The 13,168-nt window shown below is 43.3% G+C and overlaps 1 protein-coding gene across 3 annotated transcripts in view; it reads left to right on the top strand.

Annotated features, from left to right (window-relative positions):
• Window positions 1-12,075, top strand: part of SLC36A4 (solute carrier family 36 member 4) — a 77,376-nt gene extending 65,301 nt beyond the window's left edge. For all 3 annotated transcript variants that reach the window (XM_058185851.1, XM_058185849.1, XM_058185850.1), the window contains one exon: window positions 6,974-12,075. In XM_058185851.1, coding sequence (XP_058041834.1) covers window positions 6,974-7,281 — 308 coding nt within the window. In that variant the 3' untranslated portion in view covers window positions 7,282-12,075. The remainder of the gene's footprint in view (window positions 1-6,973) is intronic.
• Window positions 12,076-13,168: the final 1,093 nt, after the last annotated feature.

Raw genomic sequence — 13,168 nt, 5'->3', positions numbered from 1 at the left:
CTTTGGTGGGAAGGGAACAGCGCTCCGTGTGCCTTTGGCGTTGAGTCATGCCAGCCACATGACCATAGCGACGTCTTCGGACAGCGCTGGCTCTTTGGCTTTGAAACGGAGACAAGCACCGCCCCCTAGAGTCGGGAACGACTAGCATGTATTTGCGAGGGGAACTTTTACCTTTACCTTTATGTTTCCATACAGTAGACAGATGTCAGGCTAACTGGGTTGGGTAAATGTTGTTCTTAAAATTTATAAACTGTGCACCTGCTTTGCAAGCGGGGAGGAGTTATTATCTTTGAAGTACAGTATATCAGTATTCAACGAGGGGGGACAATTTATGAACATGTCTGTTTTGTTTCTTCATTTCATACACTCTTTTTTGTGTACAGATAGTCCTCAACTTATACAGGTGATTTAGTGGCCATTCAAAGTTGCACTGAAAAAAACTGACCTATGACTGTTTTTCACACTTACAACCATTGCAGCGTCCTCGTGGTCACATGATCAAAACTTCAGACGCTTGGCAACTGACTCACATTTATGACGGTTGCAGTGTCCCAGGGTCACGTGATCCCCTTTTGCGAACTTCTGACAAGCAAAGTCAGTGGGGAAGCCAGATTCGCTTAACAACCGCGTTACTAATTTAACAACTGCAGTGATTCACTTAACAACGGTGACAAGAAAGGTCATAAACTGGGGCAAAACTCACTTAACCAATGTCTCAACCACCGAAATTTTGGGTTCAATTGTGGTCATAAGTCGAGGACTACCTGTAGTTTTGTTTAATTATGTTTTGTTTTTATATATATTTTTGGGAGTTTGTATTTTAGTGTTTTGAATAATGTTTTTTTATAAAAAAAGGGATAAAAATGTTTATCTCATTTTTAACAAGTCTCTTTTGGTCATTATCCAGTCTCCTTTTTTTGTTATTATTTCAGGGAAATTAATTTTTTTTTTTAAAAAAGAGCAATCTGCTTGGAGGAAGATGGGTTCTTTTCCCACTTCCTTTTCACACCTATTTTATCTTCCTAGGGGTGCAAATGTAAAAATTCAAGAGATGGAGTGGCTTGAGAAACCTCATATTTTTGCAAGGAGGTAGAAGTGAGAATTAACTTTTATTCTGTGTCCACAATGCACATATCTGAAAGGTTATGGTATGTTCTAAAATTAAACTGTGTGTTGTGGCATGTTGGCCACCGGTCCCTCCAGCAGCCAAATCAGATGAGGAGGAGATGTGGGAGTCAGGGTCAGCATCAAGGCAACCTGAGAGCTCCAAGGGGGAAGGGGGAATGGAGCTGGCAGAGAGAGTGACAGAGGCAGAGCTTGGGCCATCCATCAGCCCTCAGATGGAGACTCAACAGCCCCCAGGTCTGGAGCTGACTGATGAGGAAGAGGAGGGAAAGCTGGGTCGTGTGCCTGACACACAGATGCACAGAAGGCAGAGGAGAGGAGAGGAGAGCAGTGGAAATCTATGGGCCGGTCCTTGGGACGGAATAGTCACTGCTGTTAGCGAAGCCCCACCCTAGCTCTAGGGATAAAAGGCAGGGGGCAGAGATGAATAGATGTGGCAGACAACTATTCATCTCCCTGCCATACAGACTTGTTAGCTTTTTGCTGGGTCTGCTGGCGCTCCTAATAAAGGAATTATTGAGTTAATTTCAGGGGGTTTGTCGTATTTGGGGAGCTGGGTCAGAACAGTGTGTTTTGTTTTGTTTTTATTTGCATTTATATCCCGCCCTTCTCCGAAGACTCAGGGCGGCTTACACTATGTCAAGCAATAGTCTTCATCCATTTGTATATTATATACAAAGTCAATTTATTGCCCCCAACAATCTGGGTCCTCATTTTACCTACCTTATAAAGGATGGAAGGCTGAGTCAACCTTGGGCCTGGTGGGACTTGAACCTACAGTAATTGCAAGCAGCTGCTGTTAATAACAGACTGTCTTAGCAGTCTGAGCCACCAGAGGAAAGGCTAGGTTTGAGGCTTGATTTTGGCCCAGAAATAAGTCTCTGGATTCTCACGGTATGCTAGGTCTTAATGACCCACTTAAGCAAGCAATTTTTTCCTCTCTCTCTGTCCCATGAAACAGCAGCCCTTGATGTACAACCATTTGTTTGGTGATTGTTCAAAATTAAGAGCACTTGGGGGGGAAATGTACCATATTTTTTGGAGTATAAGACGCACCGGAGTATAAGACGTACCTTAGTTTTTGGCAGTGGTGGGATTCAGCCAGTTTGCACCACTTCGGGGGAACCGGTTGTTAACTTTCTGAGCAGTTTGGTGGACTGGTTGTTGGAAGAAATCATTAGGGCAGAGAACTGGTTGTTAAATTATTTAACGTCTATCTCCCAACGACCGGTGTGCTCTCACAGAGAGGGGCTCCTCAGGGTGCCGTCAGCCAAGCAATGTCGGCTGGCGGCCCCCAGGGGGAGGGCCTTCTCTGTGGGGGCTCCTACCCTATGAAACGAGCTTCCCCCTGGACTCCGACAAATACCTGACCTTAGGACCTTCCGCCGCGAACTTAAAACCTACTTATTTCGTCTTGCTGGACTCGCTTAAATTTTATATTATTAAATTGATTTATGGGTTTTAAATTTTTTAGTAAATTTTAGGGGGAATATTTCTATCTATAAGTAGCCAAATTAAATAGGTTTTTTAAGGGTTGTTTTTAGTTTTGTATTGTTGTTTTCTTTCTGTATTTTATTTGTGGCTGTACACCGCCCTGAGTCCTTTGGGAGAAGGGCGGTCTATAAATAATATTATTAATATTATTATTATTATTATTATTATTATTATTATTATTATTATTATTATTATTATTATTATTATTATTATTATTATTATTATTATTATTATTATTATTATTATTGAATCCCACCACTGGTTTTTGGGGAAGAAAATAAGAAAAAAGCTGATTGCAGGTGGATCGGCCTCTCGGAATACCCCCTATCAGCTGTTCCAGAGGTGAATTTTAGCAACAGGTTCCTTGGTTGTGAGCTCTGTGCCTTGCTTTATTTTATTTTTTTTGCTTTTTTTTCTGCCTCTGAAAGCCTCTGAAACAGCTTCAGAAAAAAAGCCTCTGAAGCTCTGTTTGGGGGCTTCTTTTCTGAAGTTTTGTTTCTGATGCTTTTTTCAGCCTCTGAAACCTTTGTTTGAGAAGCTGGACGGGGCTACATTCGGAGTATGAGACGCAACCAGATTTTCACCCTCTTTTTTGGGGGAAAAAAGGTGCATCTTATACTCCGAAAAATACGGTAATTAAACGTTAAACATTAAAATGTTTAACGTCGTGAGCTAAAAAAACACACTTATTTATTCAAGCGGGACTGGCATAATAGTTTTGATTTTCATTTGGGGTTTTATTGATATTTTTAAAATTTTAAATTCAAATTCTTAAATAATCAGCCTTTTGCAATTTGTTACGTTTTAATTGTTGGTTTTAACTGTATATATTCTGTGTCTTATCTCTGGCTGTACACCGCCCCGAGTCCTTCGGGAGAAGGGCGGTATAAAAATTTAATAAATAAATAAATAAATAAATAATAAAATAAGGGACCGTTTTTCATACTTATGACCGTTGCTGCATCCCCATGGTCATGTGTTCAAAATCCAGACACTTGGCAAAACAAAAGTAAACAACAGAAAATTAATAAAACTTCAGATACTTGGTAACCAACTCATACCTATGGCAGTTGCGGAGTTCCAGTTAACAAGCTTTCTTGCCACAGTTCTTAAAGTGAATCACTGCACTTGTTAAACTAGTAACACGGTTATTAGGCGAGTCTGACTTCCCAATGGATTTTTCTTGTCGGAAGGTCGCAAAAGGAGGTCGCATGACCTTGGGACATTGCAGCCATCACAAATATATGTCAATTATCAAGTGTCCTAATTTTGATCATGTGAACAATGCTACAACGGTCGTAAAAAAACACAGTCATAAGGAACTGTTTTCAGTGCCATTGTAACTTCAGACCAATGGTGGGTTGCTCCCGGTTCTGTCCGGTTCTATAGAACCGGTAGTAAAACCAGCAGGAGGCTCCGCCCACCCGCCCCGACATCGTCAAGGGTTTTCTGCGCATGCACACGTGCGCTCTCGTTGCGAACCGATAGTAAAGATAAGTAGAATAGAATAGAATAGAATAGAATTTTATTGGCCAAGTGTGATTGGACACACAAGGAATTTGTCTTGGTGCAGAAAAGATACGTTCATCAAGGTACGACATTTACAACACAATTGATGGTCAATATATCAATATAAATCATAAGGATTGCCAGCAACAAGTTATAGTCATACAGTCATAAGTGGAAAGAGATTGGTAATGGGAACTATGGAACGATTAATAGTAGTGTAGATTCAGTAAATAGTCTGACAGTGTTGATGGAATTATTTGTTTAGCAGAGTGATGGCCTTCGGAAAAAACTGTTCTTGTGTCTAGTTGTTCTGGTGTGCAGTGCTCTATAGCGTCGTTTTGAGGGTAGGAGTTGAAACAGTTTATGTCCAGGATGCGAGGGATCTGCAAATATTTTCACGGCCCTCTTCTTGATTCGTGCAGTATACAGGTCCTCAATGGAAGGCAGGTTGGTAGCAATTATTTTTTCTGCAGTTCTAATAGTAGAACCCACCCCTGCTTCAGACACTCACTAAACGAACTGTTGTAAGTTAAGGACTACCTGTAATGCTTTGACTCCTTTTCTTATTAGGATTAGTTCTAGAACTTTTAAAGTTGTTCAAGTTTTAAAGCAATGGAACTACAACTTCTAGCTCAGCAAGGTGAAGAGACCCAGGAAGATTGCGTGAAACATTTTTGCCTTTGGGTGCTTTGCTTATTCTTCTGCTATTTAAGATTTAGCCTGGCCCCACTTTCCTTTGGAGAGATTAATTTCGTTTTAGTTATTGAAGGGAGAGGTGTGTCCATCTCTTAAAACCAAATTGGCTTTTCTTTTTCAGATCTTCAAACATCTCCAGCCTGGGATGTCAAAACTCATTCGGAGATGTCTATTTCGCTTCATATTTCTTCCTTCTTATAATTTGTTGCTGGCAATATAACTTGTTGCTGGCAATCCTTATGATTTATATTGATATATTGACCATCAATTGTGTTGTAAATGTTGTACCTTGATGAACGTATCTTTTCTTTTATGTACACTGAGAGCATATGCACCAAGACAAATTCCTTGTGTGTCCAATCACACTTGGCCAATAAAAATTCTATTCTATTCTATTCTTCTTACAAATTTGTATTAGTTTATCAAAAATACAAAGCAAAATGAGAATCATAGGAAAACAGGGAATGAGAAAGGGAAGAGGAAAAAGTGTAGAGTCAAATGGAAAAGGAAAAGGAAAGAATAACAGAAAAGCAGAGTTGAAAGGGACCTTGGAGGTCTTCTAGTCCAACCCCCTGCTCAAGCAGGATACCCTATGCCCATGATGGCGAACCTATGGCATGCGTGCCAGAGCCCTCTCTTCAGGCACGTGAGCCGTCGCCCAGCTCAGCTCCACCACGCATGGACGTGTGCCTCCTGCTGGACAGCTGATTTTTGAGATGCGCGGGATGCATGCGGGAGATGTATGTGCATGCGTGGGGGTCATACGCGCATGCACAGGGGAAAGGAGGAGGTCATGTGTGCATGCATGGGGTGGGGGAGTGTGTGTGGTTCCCCCCACCCCCACGGCCCGTTTTTTTGGTCCCAGAGGCTGCAGAGGGGCCTGTTAGGCACAAAACGGGGGCGGGGGTGGTGGTTATGTGTGCATGCACAGGAGGGGCGAGGGAAGCATGGGGGGTCATGTATGCATGCACTGGGGGGCCCCTTGCATTATGGGTACCAGCACATGTGCGCGATGGCACGCACGCGCTTTTGGCACCCGACGAGAAAAAGGTTAGCCATCACTACCCTATGCTATACCAGCATTAACTTCTGCCTTTTTTTGGTGCAGTAGAATAAGCCAAAAACGTACAACCTCATTTATTTTTTTTTACTTTTACATAATAATATTTACTATCCGTTTCTATAAAAACAAACCTGTCTAATTAGCAAAACTCAAAATCAAAGTTTCATTTTTTTCCCCCCACCTCAAGCACCGAGTCCAAAACTGATTTTCCAAACTGAAATAAAACGAGAATTGGACATTATTTAAATTCTATTTAATTTGAAATAGAATCAGTTCTTTCCTTTAATCAAGGCAGTCCATTGAATCATCTCTCCTAACTCCACCAACTTTTGCAGCCGTCCGTCCACTGTGGGATTCACAATATCCTTCCATTTTTGTACATTTATTTTTTTTTAAATTTTAATTTGAATTTATATCCCGCCCTTCTCCGAAGACTCAGGGCGGCTTACATTATGTAAGGCAATAGTCTCATCCTATTTGTATATTTATATACAAAGGCCGGGATAGCTCAGGCTGTTAAGAAGCCTGTTATTAGAACACAGTAGCCTGCAATTACTGCAGGTTCAAGCCCGGCCCAAGGTTGACTCAGCCTTCCATCCTTTATAAGGTAGGTAAAATGAGGACCCAGATTGTTGGGGGGGGCAATAAGTTGACTTTGTAAAAAAAATATACAAATAGAATGAGACTATTACCTTATACACTGTAAGCCGCCCTGAGTCTTCGGAGAAGGGCGGGATATAAATGTAAACAAAAAACAAAACAAAAACTTATTGCCCCCCCAACAATCTGGGTTCTCATTTTACCTACCTTATAAAGGATGGAAGGCTGAGTCAACCTTGGGCCTGGTGGGACTCGAGCCTTCAGTAATTGTAATTGCAGGCAGCTGTGTGTTAATAACAGATTGCATTAGTCTGTTGAGCCACTTCCCAGCCCATACATAGAGTATTCTTGCTGCTGTCACAAGAAACCATGTTCCTTAAGCAATAATGAACTTTCCCTTTTGGATTGTCTCTCCTTCTTCCTCTCCCTCTCCCTCTCCCTCTCCCTCCCTCCCTCTCTCTCTCTCTTCTTTCTTTCTTTTTCCAGGTGCTATAGCGATATCCATCCCCCGTCTGGACATCGTGATCTCGCTGGTTGGCGCCGTAAGTAGTAGTACTTTGGCTTTGATCATGCCTCCGTTGATTGAAATCCTCACCTTCTACAAGGAGAAGCTAAACAGATGGGTGATCTTCAAAGACGTTTCCATAGCCTCCCTTGGCGTGTTCGGTTTCATAGCTGGCACCTACGTGAGTGTGAAAGAGATTATCTGCCCCACAACTTTGCTTTTAGAGAATGCCACAATTGGTTCAGCGACTTGCTTCAACACTTCCCACTTGGCCGAGGGTGCCAATTAATGCCGGAAGATTGTGGGCCTCTTGAATTTCATAATAGATGCGTGTTTGCAAACCAAAGAGATTCCAGATGGACAGGTTTTGAAAGAGAAAAATGATTGGAGGAAGGATTTTTTCCCCCTCCCCCAAAATCTGCTCCTGTGGAGGATACAACTGATTCAAGATTTTTCTCCCCTTCCGTTCAAGCATCATGGACTACCACGTATTTCTTTGCAAACGGGACCAGAAATCAAAAAACGCTTCTTGATATCATGTTTGGACATCTCACATTGAGAGAATAATCCCTGCCAACTTCTTTATTTAAAGTTAAGTCAGTCTTTTGAGAGCCTCTTCGCATAGCTTCAGAGATTAACAAGGTTTATGCAAAAATGTGGATTTCGTCTCTCACTGTGTGTATTGTGTAAATCCTCTTTTATGTTTTGAATTTTATGTATCTACTTGAAACACAAGTAGAAATGTTTTCTGGTGGATTCTGCTCCCCGAGTAGCCAAGGACTTAAGCCCGTTCCATCATTGCAGTTTTACCGCCTTGAGATTAGACCTCATGTCCCTGAATTAGTAATCTCCATGGTTTATCTTGGGAGAGCAAGATAAACTCATCACATTAGTGTCTATGGAGATTCTCAGTCATCCAGGTCATGGTTATGCCGAAGGTGTTTTTTTCCAGAGGCAACTGGACTTCCTTGCTCTTCTTTGAAGACGTTTCGCTTCTCATCCAAGAAGTTTCTTCAGCTCTGACTGGATGGTGGAGAATGGAAGGATTTATAGTCCTTGCAGACAGCTGGTTATTTGCATTCTTATGGAGAGTCGTTGAGGCCACTTGGAGGTTTATATATGTCCTCAGGGTCACCTGTGTAATGCAAATTGTGTGGAGCCTCCTTGGAACTGTTGAAAGAACGGTATTGTAGACTGAAGATAGGCAGTTTTTTTCTGTCCTACAACACAGTCCTTTCAACAGTTCCAAGAAGACTCCACATTTGCACTACTCAGGCGATCCTGAGGACACAGATAAACTTGCAAGTGGCCTCAACAACTCTCTAAAAGAATGCAAATAATCAGCTGTCTGCAAGGAGTATAAATCAGGGGTGAAATGCTACCAGCTCGCTCCGGTTCGGGCAAACCGATAGTGATAAAAACTACCAGTTCAGGTTTTACTTAAAAAGTAAAAAAAAAAAAAAGGTTCTGACAATCACAGCTGTGCCACACGATCATCGGAACCTTTTTAAAAACTTTTTTAAAGCATTTTTTTACTACCTCATTGCCTGAACCGGTAGTAAAAAAAAATGCTTTAAAAAAGTTTTTAAAAAGGTTCTGACAATCGTGCGGCACAGCTGTGATCATTGGAAGCTTTTTTTTAAACTTTTTTAAAGCATTTTTTTACTACCTATTCACCCGAACCGGTAGTAAAAAAATGCTTTAAAAAGTTAAAAAAAAAAGAGTTGGCCACGCCTAGCCAGCCTAACTTTCAACATACATTTTTTTAATCTATCATCTATATTCTTCCTGACTGGCCTGTGTTATGGCCCGCCAGCGGCTAGCAGAGCTGGTAGGAGGCTGGGAAGGAACATGGGCCAGTCCTGAAATCTGGGGAAGGCTTGGATGAGGGCTCTCTCTGAGGCAGAGAGGGGGCCAAGGCCATCTTCGCTGCCTCTGGAGTCTCTGGAGTCTGACATCAGTGAGGCAGAAGAACAGCATGAGCCTGTTCCCAGTGTGCGCATGTACAGAGCTGCCAGGCGACAGGATCAATTAAGGAAACAGGGTCGACTTGGGAGTAAGGCTTGGAGATGATTGGCCCCTCCCATAAGACATAAAAGAGAAGTGAACGGGGCATGAGCTTTTGCAGGAAGCAATTAGTTCATCTGGTTGGTAAAAGCTGTGTTTGACTCTGTGCTAAGTTTGGCCTTGCCCTGCATTTGGCAGTTAATTCTTTGGCAGCATTCCAAGGGAGATAAGGTGGGTGTTTGTAAACACTCCCCTGATAGACTGTTTGAGAAGCCTTTCAGACTGGGAATGACAATAATTCACAGCCGTTTGAATTAAAAAGAGGTTTGCCAGGACTAGGTTTGTTCTGTAAACTTTCTAAGGAAGCTTTTCTAAGAACAGCCTGTGAACTTGAGAATAGAATAGAATTTTTTATTGGCCAAGTGTGATTGGACACACAAGGAATTTGTCTTGGTGCTTGAGGTTACTTTTTACTAGGCAACATGATTTTGAAGTATACAAATTTCCCTGCATGAAACAAGTTAAAAACATTATAACAGTGTTGCTTATAGCTGAGAGCGTGATCCGTGGCCAGTATTTTCAAGCCTGACTACTCTAGTTGTATAAAAATAATGGAGGAGGATGAGCTCCAATTTTCAAGCAAGACCTGCTCGGTATCTCTTGACACCTGAATCGGGACTTCTCATCTTTGACAGCTTGAAGAAGCGTGGACTTCAATTCCTAGAATTGAAGGGAATTCTGGGAGTTGAAGTCCATTCATCTTCAAGCCACCAAGGTTGAGAAACACTGCTCTGACTGTACATTTCAGGTTTGCTGCAAGTAAATAGTTGGTGGGTGTAGAGCCATATTCTTAACCCCAGTGTCTGACCGAGCAGGCGTTATCTTCAAATTTAAGGTGCTGCTACAATTGCATCTGCATTGACTCCTGGCGTAAACAGTTGTAAAAGAATAATTTAACCTATTTGTCTTCATTGCAGAGAATGCCAATTCTGCTTTGTCGTCCCCTTCTGGTTTTGTCAGTGCCCTGGGTGCATTGACAAGGTTCAAAATTGCCAAATGCATCCAGAAGGTCCATGCTTTTGTCCCTTGAACTGTGCTTGGAATCTTTCCCAATATGCCGAAGGATGACACTCGGTGACACTAATCTAGGGGTGTCAAACTCAAGGCCCAGGGGCCAGATATGGCCTGCGGGGTGCTTAGATCTGGCCCGCGGGCCCGCCCTGGAAACAGCGAAGGATTGGCCTGCAGTGCCTCTGCCAGCAAAAATGAAGCTCACATGGGCCATGTGCGGCCCTCCCAAGCTCCGTTTTCACTGGCAGAGGGCTGCAGGAGGCTATACCAGCCGAAAACAGAGCTTGCAGGGGCCACGTGCAGCCCCCAAGCTCCGTTTTTGCTGGCAGAAGATTGCAGGAGGCCGTTCCAGCTGAAAACGGAGCTCAGGAGTCCGTTTTTCACTGGCAGAGTGCTCAGGCCACCACAGGCCCCCGCCCGACACTAGTGATGTCACGCTGGCCATATCTACCCTGGCCACGCCCATCCTGGCCCCTTGAGGTCAAACACAACCCTGACACGGCCCTCAATGACATCGAGTTTGACACCCCTGCTCTAATCTGTAGCCCACCCCCCGTGACAAGGTTAACCGAATATTACGTACATTTGTAAAGTCTATGTTGTGCCTTTTGTGAGAGAAACGGAAGGACTGTTTTTCCCCAAAGTGGATACAGATTTTAGACATCGGTGCCATTGGGGGGGGAGGGGCATTGAATTCCTGTCCTCTGAAGAGCATGCAATTTCATTCAACCCTACTATAGCGTTCCGCTACTCTTATCTGGCCTGCCTAGCAACCATCCATATTTGGTTTTTTTTTTTATTTATTTACATTTATACCCCGCCCTTCTCCATAGACTTAGGGCGGCTTACACTATGTTAAGCAATATTTGTTGCTATGCTTCCCCTGGGTACAAAGGCATATCTCCTTTAAAGGTAAAGGTAAAGGTTCCCCTCGCACATACATGCTAGTCGTTGCCGACTCTAGGGGGCGGTGCTCATCTCCATTTCAAAGCTGAAGAGCCAGCGCTGTCCGAAGATGTCTCCGTGGTCATGTGGCCGGCATGACTCAACGCCAAAGGCGCACGGAACGCTGTTCCCTTCCCACCAAAGGTGGTCCCTATTTTTTCTACTTGCATTTTTACATGCTTTCAAAACTGCTAGGTTGGCAGAAGCTGGGACAAGAAACGGGAGCTCACCCTGTTACACGGCAGCACTAGGGATTCGAACCGCTGAGCTGCTGACCTTTCGATCAACAAGCTCAACGTCCTGGCCCCTGAGCCACCGTGTCCTTTACCTTCCCCAATTGCTGTCATTGATGGGACTCAAAGCATTATAAAACCAGGTGTTTCCCATGTAGTTTTTTTTCCCCCTCCAGTCTTTTCCTACCATGTAGGAGCTTGTGATTTCAAAGTGGCTGATCCAGCATATCGTACCAATAGAAGGCCTTCACCTCCATAGCACTTACTCAAGGAGTTGGAATAGAGTGATCACACTATGTATTTTTGTGTATATTATGTCAAAAAAAAAATTAAGGAAGCATACCTCTCAGGTTATCCGAATAGGACCAGTTGCACTGTAAGGAAACTCAAGTTCCAAAAAGTGCTTGCCAAAGGTTCTTAAAAAGAATTTAAAAAGCACAATAATAACGCAACGGTTTCGAAGACAGAGAGCAATACGATGGGAAGCCCCGGTGAAGAAAACGAAAGACTGCAGAGTTTAAAACAACGTCCGTTTAAAGAGGACATCGACAGCAAAGCAAAAGAAAGGAATTCCCGTGGATGTTTTTAAGTTTATGGAGTGAAAGTATTACGTTTGTATGCATTACATAAATTTATATCGAAGTGGATTTTATGGTGGGCAGCTTTAATGCAATGTATACATGGGGCTGCATTAAAAAGTGTGCCACTTACTCATTACTAACTTTCCGTAGGCACAGCCTCTGTGTAAAACAACAACAACCCTGTTCGTTCCCATGCATTCAGTTGCCTATGGGATCTTTAACTTAATAAAAAACGTTGCAATAGAATTACTCCGTGTTTTTCCTTCCAAAATTCTTCAACGCATCATTTTAGTGGCTTTTCAGACCTGAGGGTAGGGGATGAAGTGGGCAGGTGCGATGGGGAGATATTGGCAGCTAGATTTATAAGCTGGTCTAAATGTCACTGCTTTATGCATGTCTCTTTTTTATCCTCATCTACCTCTTGGGAAATAACTCCTGCTGCCACAAATTAATCACAGCTGCAAGTTTTCGGCTTGTTGCTGTTCTCGAAGTGGTTTTTTTTCTTCTCCTAAAACTATACAGAACTGAGTGCTGGATGGGCTAAGCCAGGGGTGTCAAACTCAAGGCCCGGGGGCCGTATCCGGCCCATGGGATGCTTAGATCTGGCCCACAGGGCTGCCATGGAAACAGCGAAGGACTGGCCCGCAGTGCCTCTGCCAGCAAAAACGGAGCCCCCGACATGAGTGACATTGAGCTGGCCCCGCTCATTCCGGCCACACCAGGGGTAAAATCCAGCAGGTTCTGACAGGTTCTGGAGAACCGGTAACAGAAATTTTGAGTGGTTCAGAGAACTGGTAGCGGAAATTTTGAGTAGTTCTGAGAACCGACAAATACCACCTCTGGCTGGCCCTAGAGTAGAATGGGAATGGGGATTTTGCAATATCCTTCCCCCAGGAGTGGGGAGGAAATGGAACTTTTGCTGTATCCTTCCCCTGGAGAGGGGTGGTAATGGAGATTTCTCCTGTCATACCCACCAAGCCACGCCCACCAAGCCACAGCACGCCCACCAAGCCACGCCCACAGAACCAGTAGTAAAAAATTTGGAGTTTCACCACTGGGCCACACACACTCCGGCTCCCCGAGGTCAAACCCAAACCTGATGAGACTCTTGCTGAAATCAAGTTTGACACTTCTGGGCTAAGCTAAAACATATGTAGATGGGATGAATTGCACTCCTGCTTAAAACGGATTCTTATTTTATAGCGCTTGAACCACCTAAATAAAATATTAAATGAACTGGGGTGGTTCCCACAATGACTAAAACGGGTCAGACTACAGGTAGCCCTTGACTTATGATCACAATTTAGCCCAAAATGTCTGTGGCTAAAGTGAGACATTT

Source organism: Ahaetulla prasina, chromosome 5, assembly GCF_028640845.1.
Source record: "Ahaetulla prasina isolate Xishuangbanna chromosome 5, ASM2864084v1, whole genome shotgun sequence".
NCBI classification, from domain to species: Eukaryota; Metazoa; Chordata; class Lepidosauria; order Squamata; family Colubridae; genus Ahaetulla; species Ahaetulla prasina.
Note: the sequence above shows the minus strand (reverse complement) of the source record. Positions and strands in the feature narration are given on the sequence as shown.